Consider the following 19,368-nt stretch of genomic DNA (forward strand, 5'->3'; position numbering starts at 1 on the left):
TCTTGAAGTGGAGATGAGGGATTGGAGTCATGCAGAGAGGGGAGAAAATTATGGAGTGATGAGAGGGAGAGGGATGGACAGACAGATGGGAAGGTGACGACTGAAACTGGTGAGCAGCACAGATGGAGCATGAGTCTTGTGACATTGTGTCATATGGCAGGGGCCCCTCTGAATGAACCCGCTAGCCCAGGCTATTGCCTTGATAGTGTACTGTGGCGCTATGGCCCAATCCCAAATCAACCCCTAGMCCCTAACACAAGGCACTTGGTGTAGATCTGAAATGATTGTATAGATAAGCAATATGGTTCGGGGCTAGCAGGTTGGATTGAGACATTGGACATTCATGTGTATGCATGTAGATACTCAACTCACACCAGAAAACCCACACCGTTAACCTTTCTATGTGAGTGCATAGACATGGCACATTTAAATAAGACAACAATCAGCCCATTTCGTTTTAGACCTTTATGCCAAGTAGGTGCTCTTAATACAATCTGATTGATGATTGAGTTTATCTCAAACTAACAGAAGATTCATATGATATAATTTGCCTCATCATTTAAATATCTTAACAAAGTGTTCTTAAAGTGTTCTATGTTAAAGGCTGTTACGTCCATAATTGGCACTGAGGGAGTTTTCCAGCGTTCAGGATATCATGGCCAATSTAAGAAGTTCCATTCCATGTCCTAAGTGTGATCAGCTGATACAAAATACTATTCTTATTCCAGTCAAARACCGTTTTGTCTCTCATGCAATAAGACCTACTGTACGATACAGGATGCAGTTCTGTGTTCAGTCCACCTCAGTAGAACTCCGATAGCTCTGTCCCTTTCTTTCCAAAGGCAGATAGATAGAACTCTAGTACAGCACTGTGGCCGTCCAAAAACAGTCGGACTCAATCAAACGCTGATGCAGTGCTGAGCCTGCCTCCGAAACCAGTCTAGCTCTATAGACTTCTGCTGTGTCAATTCCAATGCAGTCCAGTCCAGATTCACGATTTCTATCATCCATTGAACCCTGACAGTAGGTGCGAGTGAAGAGCTGCAGCTGCCATGTTTGATAAGGGAACTCGTAATTCGATGGGCCACACTTCCTCAATAGCATGAACTAATCACATTGCTCTTTCTCAGTCTTTACAACCTTATTTGGGCGGTATCACCACTAGGGGTGCYCCTCTGCGGGGCCTCCACATCAGCACTTGGGCGTCATTGGCATTGGGTCGTCCCAGGGCRTTGGGGGGTATTGGTTCCTGGTAGTTGAGAATATGGGGCTGCTCCTGGTGAGGACGGCCTACTAGGGAGGCCCGGGAGCCCAGGGGCATGTCAGGGTCCACGGCGATGTCCACCCGCATCCGCCACCGCACMGTCTGCAGCACRATRCGCTCCTGGAAAGTCCGAAACATAATAGTGAAGTTAACTATTATAGCAACTTACATGTAATAGGCTGCAACCCWAAGTGCTTTACAGTTAGCACATGGAGCATTGCTTCACAATCTGTAGCCTACTTTGACCCCAAGGCTGTGCATTTCTGTTCTAGTCCAGAATTAACACTGAGTGACAACAAAGAATGTACAGGGATAGTTCACTTCAAAATCACAGTTTGTCAGATGTTTTCAGACAAAAGTCAGACCTCAAGTATGTTGGGATGAGTCCACATTGCACACCATCCGTTGTGTCGCTCAAACTAATTAGATGGGGCTAATCTTTACCATTCATTTGGGATTGAGGTACATATTGTTGGATCCACACAACAGATGGTGTGGGATGTGTATTTATCTTGAGATTAGACCACTTTAGAGGTCTGAAAACATCTGACAACTTTGATTTTTAAGTGAACTATTCCTTTAAGATATCAAAAACATATAACTTAACAGAGCAGTACACAAAATCCAAGGAAGTCCATCTTCTGAAGCCTACCTTGGTGACAGAGTTGATGGCAACCAACCAGGTGATGAAGCTCTGGTCTCGGGTGATGTGTGACAGCATTGGCGTGTTGCTGTTGCTGATGGGAACGGCCCAGGTCACACTGGGGTAGAAGTTGTCGTTCATGCTGACTGTGAGGTGCGACGGTTTGGACRTGGGACCCGTAAGGGTGACCGTCTCAGTGGTGTTGCCGTACCATGGGTAGCTGACCCCGTCCGAATCGCTGATGGCCTTGACCCGGCCCTCACGGAGCTCCGGTAACTCCCAGCTGGACCTGGGGTAGTGGACATGCAGGATGTCTTTAGTAATATACAAAACATTACAACAGAACATGATACATGTGCAAAGACCTCACTTAATGGGACTCTGTTTTAATAGTAGGCCATGCACGGCTAGAATTTCACCGGCGCTCGAAATTCACCAAGGTCTACAACTGATACAAACAGACAATATTACAGCTCACATGTGAAAGACTAGGATTGCCTGGCCAAGTGACTCAAGACTGTGTTAGCCCATTGAACTAAAGCCTAGGCCAATACACTTAAGTGCTGTGGGCGTAGTGTGTGTGTGTCAGAGAGAGAGAGAGAGAGAGAGTGTGTGTCAGAGATTGAATGAGTGGCACTTCGAGATGACTGATGGTGGATGACATCAACTGAGAACTTACATGCCAATGTCCCCATAAGTATTGTAGAACTCCATTTGTGTACACGCCTGGATCCAACCCACCACCCAGGTCTCATTGCGGGGCACCGGAGGCATCACGATCCCTGCGGAGGCCCTGAAGTAAGGTGTCTTATACCGCAGCACTATGGGCGAGTTCTCCTCTATCACCGTTGGGCACTGGTCAATGGAGGCCGATACCTCGTAGACTACAATGTTCTCCCTTCTAATGCGAGGCTTGCAGGAGATGCTCTGGATACAGCCCATGGTGCTGGCAAGTAGCAGAGTAAGCAGAACCAGAGACGAAGGGAGAAGACGATACCTGACCAGTATGCACATCAGTCCCTCTCGGGTTTCCATCCAGCTTTTAAATCAATATCAATCTTTTACTTTACCCATCACTGATACGGTCAAATTACTGGGTTGAAGAAAACGAAATAGAGGCATAATTTTGAATAAAGACATTGAGGCAACATTCGATATCAAATCAATAGAGCAGCAGTTTTTAAGCATTTTTCCGCACTGGGAAAATGGAACGTTAATGCAAGTGCGGTATGGAGAGTGAGTGTGGGGAAGGTACACTGAACACCCCCCTGCAGCCTTCCCCGGTGTGACTGTTGTGTGCCGCACTGCCCTTGGTGCTTGTCCCCAGAAACTGCAATAGGCCCTCCTCCGGGATGCTGCTTACTCTCTGCGAGCCCGAGGTCCCACTTCCTTTTCGAGTCCACGCGTCCGGCTGCAGGTCGGTGCCCTTTGCACCTGCTCCTTCGACTCAGCGTTGTCATGTCAGTGGCGACGGGGCAGCAGGTGCGTCAATGGGGTTGTTCGGGTGCCTTTGTTTGGATGGCTTGCATAGCCCTGTTATTTGTACGGCGCCCTCAAATGAGATTATCTTGGTCGTCACAACAAGAAGACGTTGTACAATGGCTCATATCCTACCTAAAACCGACGATAGTAGGCTAAGTATAGCCTATAGGCTATATAAATCAACGAAACAGCGCGTGGCAGGCTATGGTGCCCTGTTGAGACAAGAAATCGCCTTAGCGTTATTTCAACGTTTTCTTCATGCCATTCTTGGGATCAATGATGAGGGAAGCTCGCATCATGAATGGTGCATCATAAATGGTGAGAGAAAGCAACGAAAGATTCACAAACGTGCCCGCGACTAGGTGTGATACCCAGACGCCCAGACATCCCTAAAATGTTTTGGTGACACGAATCATCCATATACACCTCCGTCTCCCGATTGAGCATTATTGCTCCAACTCCCTCGCTTGGTAGAGCATATTTTCCTCGACGACGGTCGCTGTTCAGTTCGGCTAGGTGCTGATGCTGGGAGGATAGACAGCGGCAACCACTGAGGGAGAGGCGTCACCAGACGCCTGTATTGAAAAGTTTACATCWTGTGGGCGTGATTTACACCCCATGGACACTCCCCCATTTGTTGCCATTGGTTGGCCACGTCAAACGCGGAAGTGGTGTTGCTTTGGGTGGACTTCCCACTGACACGCATCAGCCGGTCATTAGATCTGTTCTTCATCCAGACTCCTCGTCGAACCGGGTTCACTTAGTGTATTGTTTGGTTGTCGGTTTATGATTTTCCATTTATTGAGTAGGTTATCAGCGAAGGTGCCGAGCGTTGTGTACAGGGCSGCATTGATCATGAAGCCGCAGGTTGTGTTCGTGTTAGGAGGGCCTGGGGCGGGGAAAGGGACCCAGTGTACCAGAATCGTTGAGGTAAGATGGCGAGAAAAGAACAATGAAAAGGACAAAGATAATTTGACAGGGCATTGAATTGTGTTGGTGGGAAAAAAGACTAACAGATATGAGGGGTTTGTGCTCACTTTTGTTGGCTTCTGTCCACGGGAGACCAGCTAAATGGATCAACTTCCCTTTCTTGTCCTCTGAATGTAATCTACTTGTTATGTTAGCTAGCATAGCTATGCCAAGACCACACTAGCTARCAAGCTAACTAGCTAGCCATGTGAGCAATTAATAAATGATATTTCAATAAGTCAACCTTTCAATAAGCAAACTATCTGAAGATTTTTCCTGAATATCAGAAGGGTGTACTACAAAGCAGAATCAATGTGTTAGCTAGCAAACGTTAATAAACATCCAGAAAAAAAACATTTTCTGGTTATTGGTTGTTGAGTAAATTAGACCATGCCCATTTCTAGTTTTTCTTGAAAATAAACTCTTATTTCAGAATATTTAGTCAATTTTATCTGGAAAACTCATTGACCCTGCTTGGTAGTATACCCCTCAGGAGTCAAAGTGGGCTATGGCTCACCAAGTGACAGAAGAGGCTAGCCTACTCATTTAGTCCAAAGATCAGTTATGTTCAGAGGCGAATTGGCTCTGGCAGCCAAATACTCCATTTAAATGKGATTCTCAATTGCAGTACATAGAAACATAAAGCCCTCTACTTCGATATGACATCAAAAAYAATTTCACAAAGATAGAATGTACACTTTTAACCGGTTTTAACAGTTGCAGCTGACACTATTTTTCAGTTACAACATGTTTGTGGCGTCCTTCCGTTACACACAGGTGTGCGTCGCCCGCAGATAGCTAATTAGCAAAGGTAGTCGCCTCTGTCTTCCGTAAACAAGCGCTGTAACGGAAATATTGCCGTGTGAGACCCTGACCATATCAAATCAAGTTTATTTTATATAGCCCTTCGTACATCAGCTAATATCTCGAAGTGCTGCATACTGCAGCACTTCGAAATGCTGAAGCAGCACATATAAAGGTGTGTAGGACATTAACCTTTTTGTTTTTTTGAAAATGATTTCTCGATGTGAAAGTTAAGTTCCAAATGTTCTCAAAACTGTATCGTGTGGGAGACGTGTTTACATTTTAGACAGCATTTTGGCATCGTCGGGGCGCTGTCCTCAGCCGGCAGACAGGTTCGTGAATAGACGGTATATACCGTCTATGAATGGGCTAGCTCTATGTTAATTGTGAAAGGCTTCTAGCTACATACACAGCGTAACCTATGCACCGATATTGATATCACGCCAATGTGTAGTCTACGTCTTATCAGTTCAGCTGTTGTGCAATTCACAGTATGTAAAGTTCAGTTTATCTGCAATGCACCTGCTCTAAACCTCCAGCCAATGCCCTTGAACAAGTAGTCTTGAGACATGAAGGCTGACGTGTATCTGAGTCTGGGTGTGGTTTTAGTCAAACGATAAACTACTACTGCTATTCAGCTGTCTGACTATTAACGCACTACATTGTAGCTCCCCCTGGGATTTCTTCTGGGCCAAGATGAGTTTCTTGCATTTGCCAATTACTTTGTTTAGACCTATATTCATACAGAGCAGGGCCACGTGTGTTTGCGCAAGCATCCTGTTCAAGCATGACGAAACAACACGTGTTCTTAAGCCACCCACTCACGTATAAAGCCTGTCTTCATACAGCGAAATATCAAAATCCCTCCCCTTGCTTTCAGTGTCAATGGAGCACAGCATCTTCATTTTAGAACAATAACCCACAATGCCTATGACAATGTTCTTTTCTGTGTATTCTCTACTTAATGCATTGGTACTATTGGACTCCTTTAAAAAAAAACGACATTAGTCCCAGACAATTTAATTCTCATATCCAATTAATTCCTATGGATAGTAACATACTTTGTTAGTACAGTACAGGTATGTTTCTGTACAATTGTCCCACGTAAGCGGTTGGATCAGTGATTATTGTGCTGTTTTAGTAAAAGCTGTGGCATTAATTAGCGTTTTTCACAGAACTACAGTTACACCCACCTGTCTGCCGGAGACCTGCTGAGGGCCGAGCGAAGCCGRGAGGCTTCCGAGTTCGGACAGCTCATTGACAGTTACATCAAGGATGGCAAGATCGTCCCTGTCGAGATCACCATTAACTTACTCAGGAAGGTATGCACCAACTCCAGGTACCTATGGCTACAAGGTTTGTGTTAGCTGTTCACGTACAGTAAGTTAGGAATCAGAATTACTATTAGCTTAGTTAACATGGGGTAGAGCGTAGTAGCACTATACAGTCATTGTGGTCTGAGTAAGTCTTTCTCCTCCCTTCTTACTGAAATAGGTTCTGTCATTGTTCCATGGGCTGAATTAATCCATAGTTAAAAGGAATAGTTCACCTCAAAATATTTTTGATGTCAGATGCATATAGGAAGGTCTGCAGGTGGTGTGTAATAAAGACGCACCATGTTTTAGACATAAAAATGTCTGACTTTGATTTGGGGCAGAATATCCCTTTTAACTTTCACTTTCCTTTGTCCTCAGGCCATGGAGGAAACCATGGAGATGGACGAGAAGAAGTTCCGCTTCCTCATTGACGGCTTCCCCCGAAATGAAGACAACCTCCAGGGGTGGACCACTGTCATGGAAGGGAAGGCTAACGTCAAATTTGTGCTTTTCTTCGACTGTACTAGTGAGGTAATAAAACAAACACCTTGGGGGGAGGATCTCCAAGAGGAAGGGGAGGGGACAAAATGGAAGGGGCAAAATCACTGTAAGGGAAAGTCATACCTCATATATAAGCCACATTTGGAGTGCCTCCAAGTGTTAATGTCTTTATTGCTTAGCTGACAGTGTAATGTTTTATGCGGAGAGCTCTGTGTTTTTGCTTGTCTACAGGTCTGTATCGACCGATGTCTAGAAAGAGGGAAGAGCAGTGGGCGCACGGACGACAACAGAGCGAGCCTGGAGAAAAGGTAGCGTCCAAACACTAAGGCTTTACATGATCCCTGACCATTGACCTCTTTCATATGAACTGGATCTCTCAAAAGGAGACAGTGCTCTTGTTCATTAAAAAAACAAGGGTACTTACATTTCCTGKTTTCTAAAATGTTCGCCTGATTTCAGTTCATACGACACATAAGCAAAGTGTGGAGAATCATTGTACCATCTAAACCGCTGTGAAATATAGTTTCAGTCACCAAAATACTGTATTTTCTGCAGTTGTAAGATGTGATACAAAACTGAAAGTACTAAGAAGTTAAAACAACTTAGATGGGAAGCATAGAAATATTGCATATACAACGGATCTACCATTCATCAGACTATTTCAATGAGTGTGACAGATCTATAACCTGTATTTCTGTATGAAATCAGTTGGGTTGTACACAAAACGACATAATGGACCTTTAATAATGGACTTTTTWGTGAAAAAAACATTGCTTTTGAGATTGCGATTTTCGTTTTTAGCTTGGCTGTATGTACTTGTGACTGACCCCATTTTGGGTCTCTTCTGAGTCCTGGGTGCTGGTCAGGCATGTTTCTGAGCCTCAATTTYCTCCCCTGAAGGATCCAGACCTACCTGCAGTCGACACGGCCCATCATTTCACTGTATGAGAAACAGGGCAAGGTGCGCACCGTGGATGCCTCGTACGGTGTGGACGAGGTGAGCAAAGGAGTATACAGCCATTGAAGGCCCACATGGTGGGCAGTTGGAACACACTCATTAGTGCAAACTTATTCACTCTTATCTTATATTTTAGTTTTGTGTTMATTCTCTCTGTCTGAGTCGTTTCTTTCCCTATTGGTTTTCTCGCTGTTCCCCTGCACCCTCCGGCAGTCRCCCACTTGTCAAAAAACACAGTGTGTCTCTGGTTTTCTCGAATGCATCTCTTTCTCTCCCTCTCTGTTTCAGGTTTTTGACAACGTCAAAGCCATCCTGGACAAAGAGGGTTGAAATCCCCGCCAACTGCCAACGACTGTAACATTCACAGTTACGTTTAGTTTGTCTTTGTATCAACTGCAGCAACACTATACTCAGTTTACATGTCGGTTCATATTACTTTTTACATTTAAAAAAAAACAAAACCTTTTTTGTCAGTGCCGAGCTGCTCGTCCAAGGGTGTGAGTGAATATGTGTGTAAGAGTGAATAAGATGGGTAGGAAGATGCTGTATTGACCAACCTCACTGGGTTTCACTACGGTAGTTGTACACCAACTGATAGGCCTGTCATTGTAGTCGTGGGGCTTTGTAWAGGGACAAGACTAATATAATTGCTCTTAGCTTGGTGAGGCACTTATTTTTGTTGTCAAGCAGAGGCATATACAGTACTGTATGTTATTTTAAGGTATTTTTGGGGGGTGATAAAATCTGCGTACACACCATTGTTAGCCGTTCCCTAAGCGAAAACGTGCATTTTCACAGACCAACCACTTCTATGGACTAAATCAGAGCTCTCCAACCCTGTTCCTGAAGAGCTACCATCCTGTCCATTTCCACTCCAACCCCAGTTATAATTAACCTGATTCAGTTTATCAACCAGCTAATTAGATCAGGGTTGCACCCAGGGGGGACCCTGGACCGAGTTTGGGAAACCTTGTGTTAGATTAGGGATGGACTGAACCTACAGGACGGTAGAGCTCGAGGAACGGGGTTGGTGAGCCCTGGATTACATGGGGAATGATGAAGAAAAGGGTAGCCAGAGAGGGAGAAAAGAGATGTCGTCTCATGTGAATCAATTTGGTTGTACTCAGAGATGAACATGGTCTTAAGACTTCCCGTGTGTACTAATAAAATATATAAAGCACCGGTCTCATGTTGGAAGAAATATGAATAGCGGTCCCATAGGACCACAGGGAATCGAGACACAGTAGCCGTGATTGCAGTATTGCAAATTTGTGGATTAAACTGGCATGGCAACGATAGTTGTTACTGCACATACGGTGTGGGACCAATTTTGAACTTAAACTTGTTAAATCAAGTTTAAACTTGGGACTATCCGCAAGTTTGTGTCACTGCACATGAAAGAGTATTTGATGTTCTCCCGAATGCTGAAATACTGACAGGTCTTTGTAGTCCCATGTAGTGTGACTGAAAATGTGAAGTCCAATGCTTACCGTGTTCTCCAACAAGGACTTGCCTGTGTTATGTATGTGTCATTACAAAAGTGCACAAAGATCAGCTCCCGACGGTTAAGTTTCTGTTGTGTGTTATTTGTTAAATCTTTGATTATGCGACAAAGGATGAAGGACCAGTTTTGTCGAATCAGAGTATATTGCCATGTAAAGTGGGAGAAACCGTCAAATACAAACAAACCAAATATACCCCCCTCCATGTCTCTGTACTTTATTATCTTTGCCAGGTGAGTACTTATGGACCCACTCAAACAGGTAATTCCAACATTCACAGAAGGCCACACTATTTCAAGGGAGTAGTCAACCTAAGAATCTAGACTTTGACAGGTGAATACTTATGGAGCCTRACAAACTCACCAGTAGTTCCAGTCAGACCGGTCACACTGTTTCAAGGGTGTCTCTCAACTGTTTTCTGACGGGTCCCTGAGAGTAATTTGGCTAGTTCTACAGTGCTCAATATAATTGTTCCTCGCTGAGATTTTGATATCTTTAACTATTTACAATCTCTTTATTTTGTGCCTACCACAAGCCTTGTACTAACGGTTGTTGGTATAACTAGTTTGCCGTATCAGACCAGAACTCCTTCAACATTGTTTACATTACTTTTATTTTATTTCATCCAAGCTTTCTGTCAGCTACCATGATCACAAATGTGCTAATATAATATATGCCATTTAGCAAGCTTTAGCTAAACTCCTTGTGTGTTATAACTCAATTCAAGGGTGAGTGGTTATAGCCACAGTTATAGTTACATTTTATTTATTTAAAAAATCTGAAAATGCAATTGTGTAATTTAAGTGTACAAACAGCCGTCATAGTAAGTATTATGTAACAATGTACAGTTCCACTGCAACACTACCTAACCATGTAACTACATTGGAAATACTGATGGGTACAGATAGGGTTCACTCCCATGTCAGTCAACCCAATAAGCCAGCAGAGGGCAGACTGACATCACCAGTGGTTCACTTGTTGAGAAATGTCACGTCACCATTTTTACTTTATTTGTTATTCGAGTTTTTCATGTCAATTTCTCAATTTAAACGGGCAATCGGCAGTTGCTACAGTACATCCGTTTTTTAACTTAATATGTACCCATTGTTTCTTGAAGAATATAACTTCTAAATGCCTCATGAGCTTAGTTTAACTATCGTACCCTATCAGAACCCAAAATACAAGCTTGTTTTTCTCCAATGTTTTTAAACAAAGTAAATGTAAAACAAAGACTGTAGAGCCTCGACATGGTTAAAACTAGCATTTTTTTTGATACATTGGATGGTCAATACTTGCATCCATAGCTCTGTCTATGATTTTGAGAGTGGTTACATTTCTTTAGCCCCATCCCACATTTGAGGGGAGTATGCTTTGTTATTGTTTCAATTGCTGATTGGCCCTTTAAACTTCCGCGTTCACATCTTATGCAATGAATTATGCACATCGTCGAATTGTATCTTGTGATTCCATGACACTTTAGCATGCCACCACTTCTGTGTTATGTGCTCAAGGAAAATGTCCATTGAATCATCTAACTTCAAAGAGCACTAAAAAACTAAAAATAATTTTATGATAATACAGGTGCTTTTTCAACTCTGGCCTAATATTTAAACAGAATGTGTTCTGTCTGTACATGACCAATGAGAACATTCAATATTGTTACATAATCATAAGTGAACTATAATGCCAAACTACCTGTTTCCTTTCACTACCTGTGTCATTCCACGAATAGAGTGCCTTTTGTGTAGTGTCTAATTTTGACATTCTGTCATTAACTTAATTCCACTTAATAACAGCGTAATATTAAACATGCTTTCCCATCTCAAAAGGTTCAATTAAGAAAAACTACAATTAAAGTGACAGGGTTGACGATTTCACCTTAAATCAGCCATAAATTCCCTTGTAACAGGGGGAACGGAAGCTTGTGTGCAACAGGGATGGACAATTGAATGCAAGCTTCACAAAACATTTCTAGCCTACTTATCTATGGGTAACAGGGTTGACGTGTTATGCTCGGCACACTCAGTTTTCCACCACAAAACAGACAATTGCCAAAATTAGAAGAACTAGCGCACTTAATTTGACACAGATTTGACTATTAGATGTTCAATGTTTCTTTTGGGGAAAAAATAAGTTTTGTTCACCTTACAGAGTTGACCTTAAACTTGAGTGACACGTGTAAATGAATCACTAATCACATTTAAATAAATAAAAATCTTCAGAAACTTTCCCAATGCAACAAAAAAACTTTTCAATTATGAAAACTTGGGTTGCCAAAATTGATTCTCTGTGAATGCACATTATTTAGTTTCATGAAACACACTGTGTAATAGAGATTTTAAAAGGTGAATTTAATGAGAAGGCTTTTATTCACCGAGAGGCTTGTAGGAAGTCACATCAGTGGCTACAGAAACACTGTCACCGAAACATTATCAGTGTGCCCGTTGCTCAGTCTGGCATCAAACTTGAACCATAACAGTCAACACTGGCAGACATTTGATACTGGCAGAAGAAACAGGTCAGAGGTAGAACATCAGTACAACAACAAAAAACTTTATTAAATATGGTTCTTTAACATACATGGTTAACCCGTTTCCCTTCCCCCAAGGTAGTACATCGGTCTGCGTCGCCCCACACATACTATCAAGTTTATTACATATCAATCCAGATCCCAGTTCATGTTAGGATGTGATATTTCCCGAGACGTTCTTATTTGCATTGTCACATTGACAAATGATACCGAAAGACGCACTCGTGTTTCCATAACAAATTCCTTTATTTCTATTTCACATAAAGCTCTGCAGTTTACAAAGACAAATGTTGATAACGGTCCTGAGGACTTGTAGCTTGAGAGCTGGCGTATTTACAGCTTGTTGGCTTGAGACAAAAAGCAGACAAAACAAATACGGTAGAAAGTGCTGACGTAGGACTTTGCGCTAATGAACTGAATAGACAAAAAAACTACTTAGTGTAAGGCACCTTGAATACATTGCATATGTACCCGTGTCGGATAATATATTATTTTGACCAAATGACAGACGCAATAACAAACTTTCACTAGGTAGAAAGACAAAAGCGGCTGTACCTTAGTAATTACAGACATATACTCTGCCAGCAGAGGGCAATCTGGATAGATATTACATTATATATATGTATTCACAATATACAAGATATAAGAAACTACAAAGAACTGGATAATAAATTAGCTTTTCTTCAGCTGAACATGCCCCAGTATACTTTATCTATAATATAATTGTACCCATGTAACAGTGTTTCTCATTCTCAACAGTTTTGAGTGTCTTCTAAAACAACACTGTCCTTCAATTGAAAACATTCAGGAAAAAAGTATTACCCGATATAAGAATTCATATTCCAAACCTATAATTTTCTCAATGTACATTCCATCAGTACGTCCCGGACTTCTATACAAACATAAAGTAAAATGGCTATGAATTATACAATATGGTTCTATGTTCACATTTGGAGGGAAGCCATCTGCCATTTGCCAACAAACACAACAATCTCTGACAGTGTGGTACTAAGTCGCTATGATGTGTTACTATGACAACGTAAGACGGTTGTCTGCCAATCAAACTCCATCTTCCCAGTGTCCATTTAGCAGGCCTTGGCCAAGCCAACGAGCATGTCCGTGTTCGCCCGGCGGTACTGAGTCTTGGTGTTGGTGACCGCGCCGTGCTTCTGCCGGAGATGCAGCCTCAACTGGCTCTTGTGGCGAAAGTGGAGGTCACATTTCTCGCACTGAGGAAGAAAAGAATGGAACGCAATGAGTCACTAATTCAATCAAACTGCCTGTCAATAGGTTCATTCATGCATTCAATGAAGGGTTAGCAAGAGGACAGAGGCTATAGCCGATATTCATTTAAGCTGAGGCCCTGGCTTGTACATAGCGATACTCTGCTTATGCTATTGATAGACAGTCACAGGAAGCCAGGAAGGGATTATTGAGGAAGTGGACCAGTGCCGATTTAGCCGATACACACTGGGTCAAGTGAACGGAAAGATAAGGTGTTTACATGGTAGGGCTTTTCTCCTGTGTGGATGCGTAAGTGGCTCTTGAGGGTCTGAAGATGGCGGAAGTGTGTCCCACAGATCTCACAGGGATACGGCTTCTCCCCCGTATGTATCAGCACGTGGGCACGGAGGTGCGCGACCTAGGAAGAAAATCMATAAGATACTTTAGATTTGTAGGAGATCAAATCAAATGTATTTATATAGCCCTTCTTACATCAGCTGATATCTCAAAGTGCTGTACAGAAACCCAGCCTAAAACCCCAAACAGCAAGCAATGCAGGTGTAGAAGCACGGTGGCTAGGAAAAACCAAGTAAATATAAAAGAATGCATGTTTTGGACATAGCTGTCCTTCATGAGTGAATCACAGTTCATAGCTGCTTCCTCACCTGTATGAAGCGAGAGCCACACGTTTCACACTTRTATGGCTTTTCTCCTGAGTGGATTCGGGTGTGGGTCTTGAGGTTGGCCGGCCGGTTGAACTGAGCACCGCAGATGTTACAGCGGTACGGTTTCTCGCCTGGATTGCAAGAGGTATAAAARAAAACATAAAACACTGATACCAGTACCTTGTATGTACTCTTGAGTACACAACACATTAGGAACTACTCTTTCCATGACAGACTGACCAGGTGAATCCTGGAACATCGCACAGAGATGCACAAATACGATAAAACATTGAATATGGGCGAATCTCTCCTTTAAGATGTAACAGAAGTCTTACCRGTGTGGACAGTCTTGTGGCTGGCGAGGTTCCCTTTGTAACGGAAGGCAGCCTGGCACCGGTCACACTTGTATGGCTTGTCAGCATGGACCTGGAGCATGTGGCCTTTCAGGGAGTCCGCTTCCGCAAACTTTGAGTTGCAGAAGTTGCAACCATTCTCTACAACAGAAACATTGAGATTTAGCCAATTAAAAGTGGAACAGCATGAATGTAAATGTACTGCGTCAATGTTTATAGCACTGTCCCCACTAATTTAAGTACACTACTCACCACCGCTTGAGTCGGAGTACTCAGAGTGCAGCTCATTGTCCTCCCCGCTGTAGGTGCCAGGGGAGCGGGGACACACCACCATGTGCTGAGGGGCATCTGTACCACAGGAGGAGCATCTCAGTTGGCTAATGTTGTGATGGCTGGCCTGTGGGACAAGGATCTCTTCTCCGTGCACGTTGACCATCTCTGCAGCCTGCAGCTCCTTCATCGGTCCCTCTGATCCACTAGTCCTGTTAGAGCCCTGAGGAGTGGTGCAGTCCCCAGCCTCAACGCTCCCTCCCTGGGCCTCGTCCTTCTCCCTGGAGGTCTGGTTCATCACGATGAACTTGTACTTCTTCCAGTTGCGGGCCTTGGGCTCCTGGGAGCAGCCAGAGGTCTGGGTCGCATTCCTGCTGCAGCCACTGGACTCGGTGGGGGAGTTGGGCTGGCAGTCAGAGCGGAGGGGGCTCTGCGGGCTGCAGATCACCCCTTTGCTGCAGCCTGGGGACAGGCTGAGGGAGTCTGGCTGGGGGGGCTGGATGCTGTCCTCCTCCATGGGGGAGGCCCCTCTGTGTTTAAGTCCCTGGAGCCCCATGAAGGGCCCCGGCGGGCGGCTGGAGCAGGGGAGAGGGCGGAGGATCGTAACGGAGGAGGATGAGGACTGGGATGAAAGAGGGTGGTGGATGATGGTGGTGGCCTCTGTGCGATTCGTGGGAGAGAAGAGTTTCTGAGAGACGGAATCCCCTTTGTGGAGGTCACTGAAATTGAGGGCGTCTGGCAGCTTTCCGATGGGCATTGGGACGTGTTTTCCGTGGACGTGGTGGGAGCTACCCGAAGCATTGATACCAGTGAATACACTGGGGCAGTAGCTCCTCCGGTCTCTGAGGGGAGACATGGATGTGTGGCTGGGGCTGGTCGCCAACCCATCCAGGGACCTGAAAGCAGGGAGGTCCTGAGAGAAACGCATCGGGCTGGTCAGTACCTCATCTCTCTGCAGAGTCACAGACTGCTCTCTAAAAGGGCCAGGAAAGAAGGAAAAACAGCCATTTAGTTCCAAACCAGATACTATGCAGATGTGAATAAGTAAAAAAAAAAATAGGGCCTGGAATATTCACCGACCCGACCAGGAAAWGTTCCAGCCACTAGTAGGCTACAAACCAAGTCTAAATGGACGAGCAATTATGTAAATGTTGTTTGTACCTTGACYTGATGAATCTGCGGCAGGTGTCCACCACATGTTCCATCTGGAGGTATGACGCTGTGTTCATGGTAACCAAAACCAGGCTGTCCTTCAGGGTCAGGGTGGAGGTGTACATGAAGTCCAGCAGGATGGCAAAACCATCAGGGTCCACCGTGGGGTCCAGGCTGATGGCACTCAGGTTACTCTTCAGGGGGTCGGTGAATATGGAGTAAAAGAGCCCACTGTAAAACGGGGGAAAAATGTCAAATCGCATGTTAAGATTGTGCCTTTTTCTCTCACAATGGCAGTCGCATAGCACACGAAGGACGATTGGCCTAAAAACACGTAGWTGGTCTTGAACGTACCTGCAGGCCACGAGGACTGCCCTGTGAGCGCAGAAGCGCTGACCGTCAATCTGGATTGTGACATCTGTCAGGATATTTCTACTGCGGAGTCGGTTGAAGTTCAGCAGAACATCACCAGCATGGCGGGTGAATTGAATGCAGCCATCTGCCAATGAGGCCATGATGTCAGAATCTGGAGAAACATGGAAAAATACAATATCGATAAAGGACAATCCGCCAAGCTCAGACTGTGAGAGTTGCTGATTAACATAAACATGAAGTATGCAAAGCTGCTCTAGTCATATATTTGTCATATGTTATACGCTACATGACCAAAAGTATTTGGACAGCTGCTCGTCGAACATCTCTTTCCAAAATCATGGGCATTAATATGACGTTTGTCCCCCCTTTGCTGCTGTAACAGCCTCCACTCTTCTGGGAAGGCTTTCCTCTAGATGTTGCAACATTGCTGCGGGGACTTGCTTCCATTCAGCCACAAGAGCATTAGTGAGGTTGGGCGATTAGGCCTGGCTCGCAGTCAGTGTTCCAATTCAWCCCAAAGGTGTTCGATGGGGTTGAGGTCAGGGCTCTGTGCAGTTCAGTCAAGTTCTTCCACACTGATCTCGACAAACCATTTCTGTATGGACCTCGTTTTGTGCACAGGGGCATTGTCATTCTGAAACAGGAAAGGGCCTTCCCCAAATTGTTGCCACAATGTTGGAAGCAGAGAATCGTCTAGAATGTCATTGTATGCTGTAGCATTAATATTTCCCTTCACTGAAACTAAGGGGCCTAGCCCGAACCAAGAAAAACATCCCATTATTCCTCCTCCACCAAACTTTGCAGTTGGCACTATGCATTGGGGCTGGTAGCATTCTCCTGGCATCCGCCAAATCCAGATTCGCCTGATGGACTGCCAAATGGTGAAGCGTGATTCATCACTCCCGAGAACGTGTTTCCACCACTCCAGCTGACACTTGGCATTGCACATGGTGATCTTAGGTTTGTGTGCGGCTGCTCGGCCATGGAAACCCATTTCATGAAGCTTCCGAGTGCTACGCTCCCTTTGTGAGCTTGTGTGGCCTACGACTTCACGGCTGAGCCGTTGTTGCTCCTAGAAGTTTCCACTTCACAATAACAGCTCTTACAGTTGACTAGGGCAGCTCTAGCAGGGCAGAAATTTGACAAACTGACTTGTTTTTAAGGTGGCATCCAATGATGGTGCCACGTTGAAAGTCACTGAGCTCTTCAGTAAGGCCATTCTACTGGCAATGTTTGTCTACAGAGATTGCATAGCTGTGTGCTCGATTTTATACATCTGTCAGCAATGGGAGTGGCTGAAATAGCAGAATCCACTAATTGGAAGGGGTGTCCACATACTTCTGTATATATAGTGTATATGAGGACATACTGTAGCATCATAATCCTATTACCATTGTAATCCTATTACCATTGAATTTGGTGTAGGTGGCACCATTTCAATGTCCAACAAAGTAAAAAGCATTGCTGGAAATGGGACCACGTCTCTGAGGGAGGCTACAGATCTAAAATACCATGTCAACTATAGCTAACTGAGGCATTGAACTCATGTTCATGACATACAAATAGTGACAAGCCATGATTGTTGTGGAAAAGTAGACTTTATACAGGCTACAGTAAACAAGTTAGGGCATTTGCTGGTACCCAAATATTGGATTACATATTGCTATTAGACCTACCATAGACATTATTAACCCTTACAATAAACGTACAAATAAAATATTTGTACATTTAGAAAATTATGACCTTTTATTTCACTGCAAATATTTTACTATACATTACTTAATARACACTTCGATAAAAGACACATTTAAACCCCTTTTCCTATTTGCTTTTGACCTTTAGCCAAGCCCATAAATGCTGACGGCTCACGCTTGGAACATGTTTCGCATTTAGTACATTCCGTTTTGGGGTGCGCACAGATTAGGTTGCTTCTAAATACGCTTCCTGTTCTTCGATAGGCCTATACGTGGAAAGCCAGCTTGTTTAACATATGACATTTAACACTGGTTATACCTAATTTATTTTAACTAGAAAAATAAACTAGAAAAATTKGAATCCGGAAATGCGAATAATAGGTTGTGGGATTTTAGGAGTTTCAAATGCATGTACGCGCACAGGACTACACTGTAAATGTAGTACAAAACGAGTAGGCAGTTATTGATAATAACGGTCCATTAAAACAAATCAAGAATGTAGGCCTACATCAAAATATTATTTGTTTTTTTCGCAGCATTGCACGAAAAAGTATTCGACAGATCATTAGTGGAAATCTACCAGCGAAGTTAAACCACCATCAGAGAGAGAAAAGTACAGCACTCAAAGCTTAAATGTAGTACGCAGTGATCTAACAAGACAGGCTCGCCCTGTTGCGCAAAATTTTCTTGCTCTTAGTTTACTGATATTTAACGACTATTAAAGATGCATACTTTTTGAGAATATCAAATCATATTAGCCAGAAAAAAACTTTGATAAAATCAAAAACATTCTGGCTATATAAACCAAAAAGGCATCTTTATGTACAGTAGGATAGGCTATAAAAGAGCTGCACATTCGGCCTAATATATTATCTCTCGATAATATCTAGATATTCGATAAACCAACATGATAAAAAAAAGTGAGCATAARTGTGGCAATACATTTTTTTATAATAGTTTCCCAATGACAGAATGAACCACGAACTTCCGACTGAATCTCTGGCAAGCATGCTGCTTGAGCAGAGAAGATAGACTACTTGACCATTAATCAAGTAAAAACATTAGCAAGAAGTCTAGCAACTGCAGCMTAAGAAACCCTACTGTTCACAAAACTAAAGAAAACATAAAACAATCTAAAGAATTTAAGTATTTAAAGTGTATCAATAGAGGTCAATGAGCCACAACGAATGTCTACCACTACAAGCAACTTCTAGCGTTATACTCTAAAATAATGAGGGGAAAAAATTCACCTTATAAAACTTTCCTGGAAACTTCGTGCATCACCAGTTCTGAGAATCAAGTTCTAAGAAACTCRAGGGTTTAATTCTCGGAATTCTACCAGAGGGCCATACCATTTCCAAATCAGTGGGGAGGGTACATGGTGTTGTGTGTGTCTTTTTATYGTCATTACACGAAATAGATTCGGATATTCTATTTAGACCGTAAATTAGAGACGATATACTATTGATTAAGTTTCAAAAATAAACGGAGACATGGATTTGAACTATGAAAACTATTTCATTCTTGGTCTATTATACCTCTTTAGTGTAACTGTCCAAATACAAGGTCACCTGACCATTCTATATAGACCTCGAAGAAAATGAGCTCGTTCACGAGGATGGACACGAGCAAGCTTTTGCGTAAAGAGATTTGATCTATAAATCAG

General features: G+C 43.4%; 3 protein-coding genes across 4 annotated transcripts; 1 reads left to right on the forward strand and 2 right to left on the reverse strand.

Annotated features, from left to right (window-relative positions):
* Positions 1 to 605: 605 nt before the first annotated feature.
* On the reverse strand, positions 606 to 3,026 carry LOC111956585 (protein FAM78B). The gene is made up of 3 exons (XM_023977077.2): positions 2,587 to 3,026; positions 1,917 to 2,196; positions 606 to 1,384 (listed from the first exon to the last, which is right to left on the reverse strand). The coding sequence occupies exons 1-3, from the start codon at positions 2,940 to 2,942 to the stop codon at positions 1,142 to 1,144; spliced, it is 879 nt and encodes a 292-aa protein (XP_023832845.1). The 5' UTR covers positions 2,943 to 3,026; the 3' UTR covers positions 606 to 1,141.
* A 1,006-nt stretch (positions 3,027 to 4,032) lies between these two features.
* cmpk (cytidylate kinase) lies at positions 4,033 to 8,964 on the forward strand. Of its 2 annotated transcripts, none has more exons than XM_023977076.2 (6): positions 4,033 to 4,319; positions 6,338 to 6,484; positions 6,857 to 7,009; positions 7,211 to 7,287; positions 7,880 to 7,976; positions 8,226 to 8,964. In XM_023977076.2, the coding sequence occupies exons 1-6, from the start codon at positions 4,176 to 4,178 to the stop codon at positions 8,265 to 8,267; spliced, it is 660 nt and encodes a 219-aa protein (XP_023832844.1). In that variant the 5' UTR covers positions 4,033 to 4,175; the 3' UTR covers positions 8,268 to 8,964. The 2 variants fall into 2 exon arrangements, with proteins under 2 accessions (XP_023832844.1, XP_023832843.1); XM_023977075.2 differs by having other exon boundaries at positions 4,084 to 4,319; positions 6,326 to 6,484.
* Positions 8,965 to 12,392: 3,428 nt separating this feature from the next.
* Positions 12,393 to 19,009, reverse strand: LOC111957047 (B-cell lymphoma 6 protein). Its single transcript, XM_023977767.2, has 8 exons — positions 18,953 to 19,009; positions 15,988 to 16,159; positions 15,643 to 15,864; positions 14,464 to 15,455; positions 14,194 to 14,352; positions 13,859 to 13,989; positions 13,474 to 13,611; positions 12,393 to 13,198 (listed from the first exon to the last, which is right to left on the reverse strand). The coding sequence occupies exons 2-8, from the start codon at positions 16,146 to 16,148 to the stop codon at positions 13,055 to 13,057; spliced, it is 1,947 nt and encodes a 648-aa protein (XP_023833535.1). The 5' UTR covers positions 16,149 to 16,159; positions 18,953 to 19,009; the 3' UTR covers positions 12,393 to 13,054.
* Between the last annotated feature and the right edge of the window lie 359 nt (positions 19,010 to 19,368).

This window comes from Salvelinus sp. IW2-2015, linkage group LG32 (genome assembly GCF_002910315.2).
Source record: "Salvelinus sp. IW2-2015 linkage group LG32, ASM291031v2, whole genome shotgun sequence".
Lineage (NCBI taxonomy): Eukaryota > Metazoa > Chordata > Actinopteri > Salmoniformes > Salmonidae > Salvelinus > Salvelinus sp. IW2-2015.